At 46.8% G+C, this 14577-nt stretch overlaps 1 protein-coding gene across 1 annotated transcript in view; it reads right to left on the minus strand.

Moving 5' to 3' along the window:
- Nucleotides 1-14577, minus strand: part of LOC146802199 (serine/threonine-protein kinase Nek5-like) — a 383120-nt gene that overhangs the window by 72958 nt on the left and 295585 nt on the right. The window contains exons 17-18 of the mRNA XM_085621788.1: nt 14304-14384; nt 3369-3440 (exon numbers count right to left, since the gene is read on the minus strand). Of these exons, the coding sequence (XP_085477914.1) occupies nt 3369-3440; nt 14304-14384 (153 nt within the window). The remainder of the gene's footprint in view (nt 1-3368; nt 3441-14303; nt 14385-14577) is intronic.

A 14577-nucleotide genomic window follows, 5' to 3' on the forward strand; every position in this document is an offset into this window, starting at 1 on the left:
CCAGATCACAAAGTGAAAAATCTTGGTATCAAATTTAACTTATACCTCCTATTAACGTCACAGACCTGTGTTGTGAAGAACACCAACTTTTAATTTATGATACTTGGGGGGGGGGGAATAAGAATCTTCGTCCAAACATAATATCAGTTGAAATCACGAGGACCTAGGATTATTACAAGTAGACTAATGGAGCAGGGATGTTGCAGGGGCTTCAAAAATACATTTATAAACTGCGGTGGATCCAAAACCAAGCTGCCAATCTACTTTCATCTGAAGAGGAATGAGCACATCTTCATTCCAGTGTTGAAATCCCTTAATATGCAACAAGTGAATCTTCAGGGTAAATTGATGATCCTTTGCCTCAAATGACAAGGACGAGGAACGGAAGTACCTTCAGAATCCGCATTCATTAAAATCCCTCAAAACCACTAAGATCTAGCCCCTTCAAAGGTGCCCACCATGGCAATGTCATAAAGAGAACATAGAGATCGGTCAACCTACCAGGGTAGGCGGACAAACATTTTGAAAATTATTGCACCTAAAATGAGAAACCTCACCCAGTCTGGCCTCTTTCAAAAAGAATCTGAAAAAGGCATGATTTAGTCGAGCTTTCCCCAGATAACCAATATCAAGGTCAATAGCCCCTATGTACGAGGGTCTGAACCATTACAGTTTACAAAACAATGTGACCACCTCAGGATCCTGCGTCTATTAAAACATATTAGAGCCTAACAAACTTATTAAAGTGCTCCGAATGTGACACGTGGTCGAAATATAAGGCACCAAAACAAAAAAAAAGAGATATTTAACAGTGCTGTATCACCGCTGAGCTATACAAGCTAGGGCAGATGTCTTCCCTTTACAGGGAGCATGGAAAATGGATGCTGGGCAGGGTTTCGCTACTAAAGAATGGTACCAAGTACTTCAACTGCCAATAAATGTTTCTAGAAATGCAGTCCCAGTTATACAGTACAGTACAAGGCGGTCTATAGCTGACACCTAAGCAGCTGCATAGCATCTTCCCAGCGGTGCCAGCTTATTGTTCCATATGTTGAGGTCCGTATGAGGGCTTGGTACATATGTTCCGAAGTTCTCCAGATCTCAAACACTAATAGAAACTTGGCTCAAGGGCATTGGAGTTCTTTACATGAACACCAGTTATATTATACAAGGTCATATTCATTTTTATTTTTTTTAGGCACGGAGATTAAGTGATTTGCCTAGAATCGCAAGATGTTGAGCCCACACCGGGACTTGACCTGGTTCCCTAATGCCAAAATCAGCAACTCTTGCCCTAACACCAAATCCTATCTTCCTACATAATGACCTTGTAGGAGTCGTGCTGGGCTTGTTTAAAATGTCGAAATTGACTAGGTTTGAGACAGATTTGGCCTGACTGTTGGCCTAGCGACATAGAGCCATGTCTTGGACGGCAACTCATTCTCCTGTTAGCACCTGGATGAGAGAATTGCTGAAAAGGCTACTGGCACAGGGTAACACTCTGGCTCTTCAGCAACAGCAAACCAGGGGAAAGGTCAACGTGACCAAATGGGACAAGATGGTTATTGTCTTGAAAGCCAAGCCAGATAAAAGGCCACTTTGAGAAGGAAGTCTTGCAGCTAGGACGGTGCTTTAGTGGTCACTAAACAGGAGGCGCATGGAACTGGATTGTCTGCAAAGCAAATGTGTATTGTTCTTTTTCTGTTGAATGAACCTGTATGAATTTGCTGGGCTTTTGAAATACTTAGGATGGGAAAGCTATGAAGACTAGATTAGCTAGATGAAGGGGACCTACCCATGTTAAGTGAGCTTGGCTACTCCTTACTAGAAATGTGTGTCAATGTTATGCGACCTACTGCAGTTGTGATGTTTAGCACAATGTTTATGACACAAAGCCCATATTTTGTTGCCAAAGTGCGATCGTTGGTTGTTCTTTTAGTATTGGTATGTATATGAATAACATGAGAATGTGCTGTTGTAACTGTCATGAAGGAAAATCAGTAAAGTGCAAATAAAGAAATATTTTTTTTTTAAATCTCAAAAAAACAAGATATTTCCACTGTAGTCCCAGATTCAAAGGTAGGACATCATTCAACTAGAGGCGCTGCATATTGTGAGGTTCAAATTAATGTGTCACACGCCGGAACTAGATGCGGATTACTCTCCTTTTCATGAACAAGTATTGTAAGGATGGACATCAGCCTAATTTTTGCTGGTACCGAGTGATGATTACTTATTAGGTTTTCACTATTTCGCTTCCGATGGATGCACTTTGAACTTTTAGGTTCTGTATTTGAATACAGAGATGGCCATTGATTTCCAATTGCATATATGATACCGCAGTTGGCGCCCTGAGGAAGTCTTTGGTTAAATCCAGAGGACGAAACACGTGTTGGCATTTACCTGTGGCTATCTGTTCTGTTGCTGTTCTGTTTTTGAAGAACTGAAAAATGGACTGTACCACAAGGGATACAGAATAAAGATTAAAGAAGAAATACAATGAGAATACTGCGTGGATTAATTGCGCCTATACTAAGTGACTGTAGCTCAGGAAATTGATTGTGTTTTTTAGAAGTGTGTGGATTGTTCCACACTGTTGACAACATTGAGTGGTCGTTGCCCAATTTCCTTTGAGCTTTTGTCCTAACAGGAAGGAGATATTTGTGATAGTTACTGTTTCACTTAACCTTGCGCAGCTTATTCCCCACTACCTTTTTTTGTATGTGTTTCAAATTCATGTGTCCACTGCAGCCTTCTATGCACAGTGGTCTATTCCAATATGCTCGCCACAGACTCTTGCCAGCGGGCATATAACTTGATGAGAATTTAGGACTTCATCATTCCTGTCCCTCTTATTTTAGGGGTCTGCATTTGCATAGAGGGCGGCCAGGACACTGGAGCCAGACAGCAGTGAACTTGCAGGACAGGGTCAAATGGTGTACGGGAAGCACTGGCAGTTCTAGTTCGAGACGTGAGCACTTTATCCACTCACTCAAGATTTCACCCAACCAGTTTCCAACCCAAATACCTAACGACAGTAGGGAAGCCCCCTGATGTTCGAGACAATTCTGCAATTTCGACTGGATACGTTCCACTAGTTACCTTCACGAAAAAGAAATTTGAGACAGTAAAACATTGTCAATTTAACTTTTTATTAAGTGACAGAAGCCCGAGCCTAACTGTGGATGAAGCATGAAAATTCTGACACGTCCATCTCTATCCTTTAGCACTGTCGCACATCTACAAATGTATATGTATACTCTCTTGCGTCAATTTGGCACATAGGACACTTAAGCTGTCTGTAATCACTTTCAAATTACGCTTTCAAAAATGTCGTGAAAAAAACTGCAAAACATGTAACATCTTACCTCATCCTCATCATTTGTGTCTGTCTCTTGATTAATCGGTTCATCTAAATTGATTTCAAATTTCACTCCCGCCTGGAAAAAAGTTGATATAAGATTACTATGAATGACGCATTTTATCACTAAGGGCCCGTAGATAAGCAATTTCTACCTTCATGTAACTTAAATTTATGCAAACCTACTCACACCAATGAGATTAGCAGTCGAATAATCAGACTAAGTGAGAATCTCTGGAACACCTTGACCAACACCTAGTAATGTGCAAGTCTGAAAAGATTTAAAACAGTCCCAATGATGAGTCTTTTAAAGTAAGCATTTATGGTTCGTCTTTTTCTGTGCTTAAGTCAGAGGTAGTAAAAAAAAAAAAAAAGAAAAATACTTCTCTACGAACAAACTCCAACACATGGATAGGACTGTTGACTAGTCACAAGGTGGTTCACATGAGAGGTTTTGCGACTGTAATTAATGCAGGAAAGTCACTGTGTTACTTTGAGCAGGGTCAGTTATACCTACTACATATAACAAACAAATTGCCAGTTGAGGAACCACTACACCACACGGGCCTATCTCTTATATCTACAAGGAACGTGGGGTGCACACTCCCTGGGGTCCGACTGCCATCAAACCCCATATCTGGTTCAACAAAGGGAAGGCAACTCCAATGTTCAATACATTTCCATCCCATTCGGGCAAGGATCCAACTAAGCAAATTCCGTGGTGACGGTCGGGAAATGTTCCACAATCAGTGCATTAAAATTAGCACACAAACCAAACCAGATGGGTCAGCCATCGTTGTATCGATTGACATTTTTTGGCACAAACTGCACACATTTGGAAAGTTAAGATAAAAGAAAAGAATAAGGGAATTAAAAACCTATCTGGTTTGGATATCGTGCTAATTGCACTGATTGTGGAACATTTCCCGAACATCAACACATCATTTGCTTAGTTGGTGTTAGAACTGGGGGTCTCTAGTTGGCAATGGCTTGCACCTTTGTCCAAATAGGGACCCTTGCTTCTAGTCAGAGTAAGGGGTCTACACTCCTAAAATAACCCCTGCTCAACCCTGTGGTAGCTTGGCACGAACAGGAAGGCTTATCTCAGAGGCAGTGTGTAAAGCATTTGTGAAAACATACAGTACTACAGTGAAAACACTACAGATGGACACAACACAGGTTTTATACAAAGAAGTATTCTTTATATAGACTTAACACAAGACCCAAACGACAACAATCCACAATACAGTACTAAGAAAATGACTTTAAGATCGTAGAAATAACTCAGTTCACTTTAGATGGTAAATGTGACACATTTCTCACAAAGTACCTTTGGATGCGTCACGCAAGATAAACAAAAGGTTCACAGGGAGAACGGTGCGTTGGTTCCTTGCTTCGGGGGTGGCGATGGGTCTGTTCCTTAGTGCTTGCGCAAAGTAGGCGATGCGTTTGTTCTTTACCGGAGAGGAGGTGATGCGACAATCTTGTGGTGCATCACGGTTGCGATGCGACAAGATGGCGCCTTGATACAATGCGACGATCCGGTGTGATGCAAGAAGATGGCGCCCTTGATGCGATGTGACGACGTAAAGACGATGCGTGCACGCCCAACGGCGACTCTGTAACTTTGGAGCCACGACAGGCCCTGCAACACGCTTCTCCGGTGATGCGACAGCGACCCTTGCGGTAGCAACACGCTTCTCCGGGGATGCGATGACACACAGCTGCGACGGAGACACGCTTCTTCGGTGATGCGACGGCGACTCTTGCGGTGGTGACACACTTCTCCGATGATGCGACGGCAACAGCTACGGATGCGACATGCTTCTTCTCGTTGAGTCGCGCTTCCAGTTCCCAACAACACGCAGGCTTCTGCAGACAGAATTCCCAGCATGAAAATTCAGGGGGAGCTGGTGGTGAAGTCTTGTATCCCTGAGACTTCAGCAGGAGGCAAGCACAGTTAAAGCCCTTGGAAATTCTTCTTCAAGATGATGAAAGTTGCAAATAAAAGTCTTTCTCCTTTCCTTGGCAATAAAGAAACCACTGCAGGCCAACCCCAGAAAGCAACACACTGGCAGAGTCAAAAACTCCTGCAGATTCTCTGGTTCTTCTCCTCGGCAAAAGGTCCGTCTTGATGTCTGGAAGTAATCTAAATTTCGGGCATCTGGGTCCCCCTTTTTAGACACACAAATCCTTTGTCTCTGAAGGCAGAGAGTGTCTGTACCTAGTCCAACCCAGTTCTGGGTGCATTCTGCCAGTGCACAACTTCTTCCTTTGTCAGTGTGGGCCGGGGTGATCAGACGCACCACAAGAGGTGGAGCCAGCATTGTGGAAGGCAGGCACAGCCCTATTCAGGCCCAGGTGCTACTCCTCCCACCACTCCCAATGCAGATAGGTCTATTCACCCCTTGTGCTGACTCACCCTGTCTCCTGGAGCCACCCAGCCCCTGTCACTCAAAAACCAGACATAGAATACACAACCTAGCAGAGGCAGGCTTGGATGGTTAGGTAAGAAAATAGCTACTTTCTAAAAGTGGTATTTTCAAATACAGAATGTTAAAACCAACTTCACTAAAAGATGTATTTTATCATTCTTAGTTCAGGCATACTAAATTGGTATTTCTACCATGTTCCCTGGGTCAGTTAGAATTATAAGATGTTCTAATCAAATTGCCCATTCTGGCCTATGGGAACAGGTAGCCTTGCAATAGTGAAAAACGAAATTGGCTGTAATTCACTACCAGGACATGCTACACACATCAGAGCATGTCCTACCTTTCACATACAATGCACCCTGCCCCAGGGCTTACCTTAGGGGTGTCTAACATGTAGAAAAGGGAAGGTTTAGGGACTGATAAGTGGGTGCACTTACCAAGTCGACATGGCAGTACTAGACTGCACACAGGCTCTGTAATGGCAGGCCTGAGACACACTTTACAAGCTGCTTCTGTGGGTGGCACAATCAGTGCTGCAAGCCCACTAGCAGCATTTTATCTACAGGCCCTGGGCACACGTGCACTGTTCTAGTGTCTGACAAGTAAATCAAATAAGCCAATCATGGAGTCAAGGATATATTACAATATTTAGAATAGGGAGCACTTGCACTGTGGCACTGAATAGCAGCATCTAAAACCAGCAAACATATTAAAAACAGAGGAGACAATAGCACAAAATGGCTATCGTACCAGGTCTAACACGTGTCTCCTCAAGCTGAAATGTGGGGAGAACTACCCAACCTCTTGGGAGTCCTCTTCACTAAGGCGGAAAAATCTGGGCAGACCATCAGCATTGGCGTGTTCTGTACCAGGGCGGTGTTCCACCGTGAAGTCCATCCCCTGTAGGGAAATGGACCATCTCAACAACTTTGGATTCTCACCCCTCATCTGCATCAACCATCTGAGGGGCCTGTGGTCTGTCTGAACCCAAAAGTGAGTCCCAAACAAGTATGGTCTCAACTTCTTCAGTGCCCAGACAACAGCAAATGCCTCATGCTCAATTGCACTCCACCTCTGTTTCCGTGGGAGTAACCTCCTACTGATGAAGGCTACAAGTTGGTCTAGGCCCTCCTCATTGATCTGTGAAAGAACAGCCCCCACACCATGCTCTGAAGCGTCTGTTTGGACAATTAATTCCCTTGAGAAGTTGGGCGCCTGAAGCACGGGTGCTGTGCACATGGCAGTCTTCAGGGCGTCAAAAGCTTTCCAACAGGTGTCAGTCCAGTTCACTTTCTTGGGCTGCTTCCTGGAAGTCAGCTCAGTCAAGGGTGCAACAATGTTGCCATACCCCTTGACAAACCTTCTGTAGTACCCTGTGAGTCCTAAAAAGGCTTTCACCTGTGTCTGGGTTATGGGGGCTTCCCATGCCAGGATGTTATCAGTCTTGGGTTGTAGGGGCGCCACCCGGCCACTTCCTACCTGGAGCCCCAAGTACACCACGGAACCCTGCCCGATCTGGCACTTACTCACCTTGAACGTGAGGCCTGCTCTGCGCAGCGCCATCATCACTTCCCAGAGGTGGTGCAGATGTTCTTCCCAACTGGCGCTGAGCACTGCAATGTCATCCAGGTAGGCGGCACTGAAATCTTTCAGTCCAGCCAACACCTGGTTGACCAACCTCTGAAAGGTGGCAGGGGTATTGTTCATCCCAAGGGGCATAACCCGGAATTGGTAGTGCCCATCTGGTGTGGAGAATGCTGAATTTTCTTTGGTCCCATCAGTCAAGGCGATCTGCCAGTACCCAGACGTAAAATCAAACGTACTGAGGTACCGTGCAGCCCCTAGCCCATCATTGAGCTCATCAGCTCTGGGGATGGGGTGCACGTCAGTCTCGGTGACTGAATTGAGTCCTCGGTAGTCCACACAGAACCGTAGTTGAAGTGTGGCACCAGGCGCTGCAGCCTTTGGGACCAAGACCACTGGGCTGTCCCAAGGGCTGTTAGAGGACTCAATCACCCCTAAGGCAAACATCTTGGAGACCTCCTCCTTGATGTAAGCTCTGACCCCGTCAGTCACTCTGTAAGCCTTGTGCTTCACAGGAGGACCGTCTCCAGTTTCTACATCATGGATGCACCACTCAGTGACACCAGGAATCAGGTAGAACAAATCAGAGAATTGTCCCAACACTTGGCAACAAACATTCTGCTGCTCAGGGGTCAGGTGTAAGAGTGGTTTACACCATCCACTGACCCATCTTGCTCTGTTGCAGACAGGAGGTCAGGAAGAGGCTCAGTCTCCTCCTCCATTCCAGCATCTGTCGAAAGGAGCATGCCCACTTCGGACCTTTCTAAGTGGGGCTTCAGGCGGTTGACATGTAGGACCCACAAAGGGTTCCGGGGAGATCACAGGTCCACCAAGTAGGTGACGTCACTTTTGCGCTTCACTACCTCAAATGGTCCGGTCCACTTACCCTGGAGCGCACAGGGCTCCACTGGGGCCATGACCCAAACTTTCTGACCAGGCTGAAGCTCAATCAGAGTGGCATTCTGATCGTACCACCGCTTCATCTCTTCCTGGCTGGCTTCCAGATTCGCATGAGCGAGTTGTCTGAATCGCCTAGTCTGGTTCCTGAAGGCCAGCACGTAGCTATATACATCCTGGGCAGGTTTCCTGGGAGCTTTCTCCCAGCCTTCCTTAACCAGACTCAGAGGTCCTCTTACCGGGTGTCCATACAACAGTTCAAAGGGACTGAACCCTAAGGACTTCTGTGGCACCTTACGGTAAGCAAATAGAAGGCATGGCAAGAGGACGTCCCACTTACGCCTCATAGGTTCTTCAAGACCCAAAATCATGCCTTTGAGGGTCCGGTTGAATCTCTCAATCAGTCCATTACTTTGGGGGTGGTAAGGAGTGGTGAACTTATAAGTTACTCCACACTCCTGCCATGGGGACTTCATATACTTAGAAATGAAGTTTGTACCACGGTCTGACACCACCTCTCTGGGGAACCCCACACGGGAGAAAATCCCTATCAGTGCACGTCCCACCACGGGGGCCGGCCGTCACTGTCCTGAGAGGGATGGCTTCTGGGTACCGGGTAGCATAGTCCACCAAGACCAGGATAAACCTGTTTCCCGTGGCTGTCTTGGGGTCCAGTGGCCCCACAATGTCAATGCCCACCCGGTCAAAGGGGGTACTGACCACAGGGAAAGGCTGGAGAGGAGCCTTGTGCTTCCTCCCACTCTTCCCACTTGCCTGGCAAGTTTGACAAGTCCTACAATGAGTGTCTGAACTTTTAAGCATCTGGGGCCAATACAAGTGGATGACAAGCCTTTCAAAGGTCTTGTCCTGCCCCAGATGTCCAGCTAAGGGTACATCATGAGCCAAACCCAGTAGGAAGGCTCTGAAGCGCTGGGGTACCACCAGCACATGGGCTGACCCAGGCTCAGCAGCCTTAGGCTCGCTGTATATGTAGTCATTCTCCCAGTAGATCCAATGTGATCCAGACTGATCACCTGCTGCCTGGTTTGTGGCCTGTTGCCTCAAACCCACAAGAGAAGGGCACTTCTTCTGTTCTGCACCCGAATTCCTTCCTGGAGGGTCCTTCTTCTTGCTGCCAATGGGTCAGCTCAGGCAGGTCCCGCAGTTCAGCAACTTGCTCCCCTGTAGTTTCCAGGGCATCACCCTCAAGGTCTGCCTCCTCCTGGACCGTGGGAACAATGGGGGCTGGTTCCCCCGCCCCCTACCTCTTATCTTTAAGGCAGGTACCTGGGCCATACTTTCAGGCTCCAGGACCTCTTGAACACCCCTACTGGCTGCCATAGACTGAGTGGTCACACATGCCCACTCAGGCAACCCCAACATCCGTGAGACCTTCTCTCCACCTTAGCCCAAGGAGAGCTCTCTAAATCATTGCCCAACGGGCATGGCTGGCCTCACAGCTACTTGGAGAGTACCTGAGACCCCCCCCCACTTGACCCCCCCCCACTCAAAGGGAACCTGAGCCACCTTGCAGTGGCTCTCTGTGTTGTCAGTGGCAACAACCGTGTAAAATGCATTGGGGACCATCTGCTCTTCAGACACCAGCTGTCACACTGGCCCCAGTGTCTCTCAGAGCCTCCACCCTATGGCCATTTATGGTCACCCACTGCCTGTAATTTTTATTGTTATCAGGCAGCTGGGTACTGGGGACCACCTCACAATCTCCCAAAGAGGCAAGGGACATTTCTGTGGGACCCCACCCATCTTGGGCACCCATTTCCACCCCTCCCAGGGCTACACTGGCCATCTGATGGGGTGGTGCATTGCGATCCTTCTGGGGACACTGGGGATCATACCAGCGGTGGGCCACTTGCTCACACTGAAAACATGTAGGGGGCCCCCTGTGATCAGGTTTACCTGTTGGGGGCTCTGATGTCTTCTCAGGGGGAGTCTGGGAACCTTGGTTCCCTTGGGAATTACTTTGGGGCCCTTTCTGGAAACTCCCTATGTCCCCCCCACTCTTCTGCTGGGGACCCTGCCCGCCCTTGGCAGAGTCTCCCACATGACCCTTGTGGACCCGGGTACTCACCAAGCGGTCCGCCTCCTCAGCAAGCTTCCTAGGGTTAGTTAGCTTGCTATCAATAAGGTGCCGGCGTAGCTCTGGAAAACAATTACCAGACGAGTGCTCCCATGCAAATAAATCATAGAGCTCCTCAAAAGTACTCACTTTGCTACCCTTCACCCAACCATCCATAGCTCTGCAAAAGAAAGACACATATTCTACCCAGGCGGTTGCCTCCAGCTTTTTACAATTCCTGAACCTCTGTCTATAGAGTTCTGAGGTCAAACCATATCTTGTCATCAGGGCTAACCTTCATGTGGGCATAAAGCATCCTACTCTCACTTGGCAGGTCTAACAATGTATCCCCCCCATCACTAACAAAGCGGCCCCACAACCCCGCTCCCCAATCCTTCTCAGGGACCAGGTGGGCCAACATTGCCATTTCATAGGCTGCAAACCACTGCCCAATATCTTCATGCTTATGGAAATCTTTGATGACATCCTTGGGGAAATATACCCTGCCTTCTGCAGGCACAGATGGTGGGCTGCGACCAGAGGGACTAATTTCAAAACGTTTAGCCTTAAGCTCCAACTCCATAAAAAATTTCTCATGTGCTAATTTCTCTTTTTCCTTTTAAAAGCTATTTTGTTCTCAAGCTCCAGCCTCTTACTCTCTATGTCCTTTTGACCCTCCAACTTGAGCTTGGCCATCTCCATTCTAAGCAATCTATTTCTGTCCCTGTCCTCCAGCTCTCCTGGGGACAGGCCCTTGGAAGAAACACTGCTGCCTATGGGGGAAGACACTCTCTCCCTGGCTGGACCCAATGGCCCCTCTAGCTGCCCTTCTGCATTCTCAGCCTCTTCTACAGGCTCTTCCACATGCTCAGAGGCATTTCTTGCTTCTACCCAGGCCCTCAGCGCCTATTGGAACTCATCCTTCTTGGTGAGGCCTGGAGTAGCAATTTTAAATTTTCTCCAGAAGGCTTTCAGTTGTTTCACATTGTAGGCCTCCAACCTTTCTTCCTCAAAATCTAGATAAATAGATGTGTTGGATGCTGCTTTACTCATAGCAATAAGAACTGGCAGTCTTTAGCAAAAATAACAGTTCCAAGGAAAAAAACAATCTACCAAAAAATGTATGTGGTTTCGTTTGGTCTGCACTCACTAGTAGTGTACACCAATCACTGTATATGAGTCACAAATGCAAATCCAAATCCTCACCGCTAACCACCAATGTTAGAACTGGGAGTCTCTATTTGGCAATGGCTTGCACCTTTGTCCAAATAGGGACCCTTGCTTCTAGTCAGAGTAAGGGGGCAACACTCCTAAAATAACCCCTGCTCAACCCTGTGGTAGCTTGGCACGAGCAGGAAGGCTTATCTCAGAGGCAGTGTGTAAAGCATTTGTGAACACATACAGTCATACAGTGAAAACACAACAGATGGACACAACACAGGTTTTATAAAAAATAAGTATTCTTTATATAGACTTAACACAAGACCCAAACGACAAAAATCCACAATACAGTAGTTAGAAAAAATGACTTTAAGATGGTAAAAATAACTCCGTTCACTTTAGATGGTAAATGCGACACATTTCTCACAAAGTACCTTTGGATGCGTCACGCAAGATAAAGAAAAGGTTTGCAGGGAGAACGGTGCGTTGGTTCCTTGCTTTGGGGGATGCGATGCATCTGTTCCTCAGTGCTAGCGCAAAGTAGGCGAGGAGGTGATGCGACGATCTCGTGGTGCGTACCGGTTGCGATGCGACAAGATGGCGCCTTGATGCGATGCGACAATCCGGTGTGTTGTGAGAAGATGGCGCACTTGATGCAATGCAACGATGTGAAGACGATGCGTGCCGGCCCGACGGCCGTGCGGAAACTCTGTAACTTTGGAGCCCCAACAGGCCCTGCGACACGCTTCTCCGGTGATGCGACGGCGACCCTTGCGGTAGCGACACGCTTCTCCGGGGATGCGACGACACACAGCTGCGACGGAGACACGCTTCTCCGGTGATGCGACGGCGACCCTTGTGGTGGCGGCACACTTCTCCGATGATGCGACGGCAACAGCTGCGGATGCGATACGCTTCTTCGCGTTGAGTCGCGCTTCCAGCTCCCAACAACACACAGGCTTCTGCAGACAGAATTCCCAGCAAGGAAATTCAGGGGGGAGCTGGTGGTCAAGTCTTGTATCCCTGAGACTTCAGCAGGAGGCAAGCACAGTTCAAGCCCTTGGAGATTCTTCTTCAAGATGAAGAAAGTTGCAAATAAACGTCTTTCTCCTTTCCTTGGCAATAAAGAAACCACTGCAGGCCAACCCCAGAAAGCAACACACTGGCACAGGGGAAGTCAAAAACTCCTGCAGATTCTCTGGTTCTTCTCCTTGGCAAAAGGTCCGTCTTGATGTCCAGAAGTGATCTAAAATTCGGGGATCTGGGTCCCCCTTTTTATACACACAAATCCTTTGTCTCTGAAGGCAGAGAGTGTCTGTACCTAGTCCAAACCAGTTCTGGGTGCATTCTGCCAGTGCACAACTTCTTCCTTTGTCAGTGTGGGCCAGGGTGATCAGACGCACCACAGGAGGTGGAGGCAGCATTGTGGAAGGCAGGCACAGCCCTATTCAGGCCCAGGTGCTACTCCTCCCACCACTCCCAATGCAGATAGGTCTATTCAGCCTTGTGCTGACTCACCCTGTCTCCTGGAGCCAACCCAGCCCCTGTCACTCACAAACCAGCCATGGAATATACAACCTAGCAGAGGTAGGCTTGAATGGTGAGGCAAGAAAATACCTACTTTCTAAAAGTGGTATTTTCAAACACAGAATGTTAAAACCAACTTCACTAAAATATTTTATCATTCTGAGTTCAGGCATACTAAAGTCATTTTTCTACCATGTTCCCTGGGTCAGTTAGGATTATAAGATGTTATAATCAAACTGACCATTATGGCCTATGCCTTGCAATAGTGAAAAACAAAATTGGCTGTATTTCACTACCAGGACATGCTACACACATCCGGGCATGTCCTACCTTTCACATACAATGCACCCTGCCCTAGGGCCTACCTTAGGGGTGTCTAACATGTAGACAAGGGAAGGTTTAGGGACTGATAAGTGGGTGCACTTACCAAGTCGACATGGCAGTACTAGACTGCACACAGGCTCTGCAATGGCAGGCCTGAGACACACTTTACAAGCTGCATCTGTGGGTGGCACAATCAGTGCTGCGATCTCACTAGCAGCATTTGATCTACAGGTCCTGGGCACACATGGTGCACTGTACTAGGGTCTGACAAGTAAATCAAATAAGCCAATCATGGAGTCACTAATATATTACAATAATTTACAATAGGGAGCACTTGCATTGTGGCACTAAATAGCAGTGGCACAGTGCCCAAAGCATCTAAAACCAGCAAAACATATTAAAAACAGAGGAGACAACAGCAAAAAATGGAAGGGAGACTCACGCCAATGGTACCAGGTCTAACAGTTGGTTAAAAGGACACCCCACATTACTGGTAAAAAACCCATAAAGCAATCAGCCTGTAACCACTGAAGACACCACTGGTGGATTAGGGGCTTTCCTCCTGATGCAGTACCTGCACATCATTATGAACTTTTGCTGACCAACAGAGGTGCAACGGCAGCATATCCACTTCATCCAAATGTCTGCTGCTCAAAGGAACAGCTTCTTCTCTGTAACTGCAGATTCTTAGAGCTGTCTTCAACTACCTCTGGTGGGATATTCACAACCAACATTCCACATACATCTACATGCTCAGGTCCTAGAATTACCAAAGTAAGACACAGAACTAATGAAAGCAGCACATAACACAACTGTCATGTTCTGAATGATAAATTAATGCACATTTATATAAGTAGGACAAAGAGGTACAGAAGTGTATGAGGTCCATTCTGAAGACATAGGTAAGTAACAATGTAAGAATTCTGGCTATAGTTACCTTTCCTTTATGCTTTTTTTCCAATTCCTTTCGTTCTTTCCAAGTCTGCATTCTTATTGCTTTCAAATTCATCTCCATATCCTGAAGGCAACCAAACAATATTGAATTTATATATATATAAAGGAAAGCAGGCTTATATGCTAACCATACCTACGATCGCTACAAGGCCAGGATTACATTGACATTTTCACCCAAGGAATGAATTGCAAATTTCGAGATGATAGATTTTTGCAGCTGCAGAACAACTAAACAGACTAAGAGGAAAAGAATGCCA

Source organism: Triturus cristatus, chromosome 8, assembly GCF_964204655.1.
Source record: "Triturus cristatus chromosome 8, aTriCri1.1, whole genome shotgun sequence".
Lineage (NCBI taxonomy): Eukaryota > Metazoa > Chordata > Amphibia > Caudata > Salamandridae > Triturus > Triturus cristatus.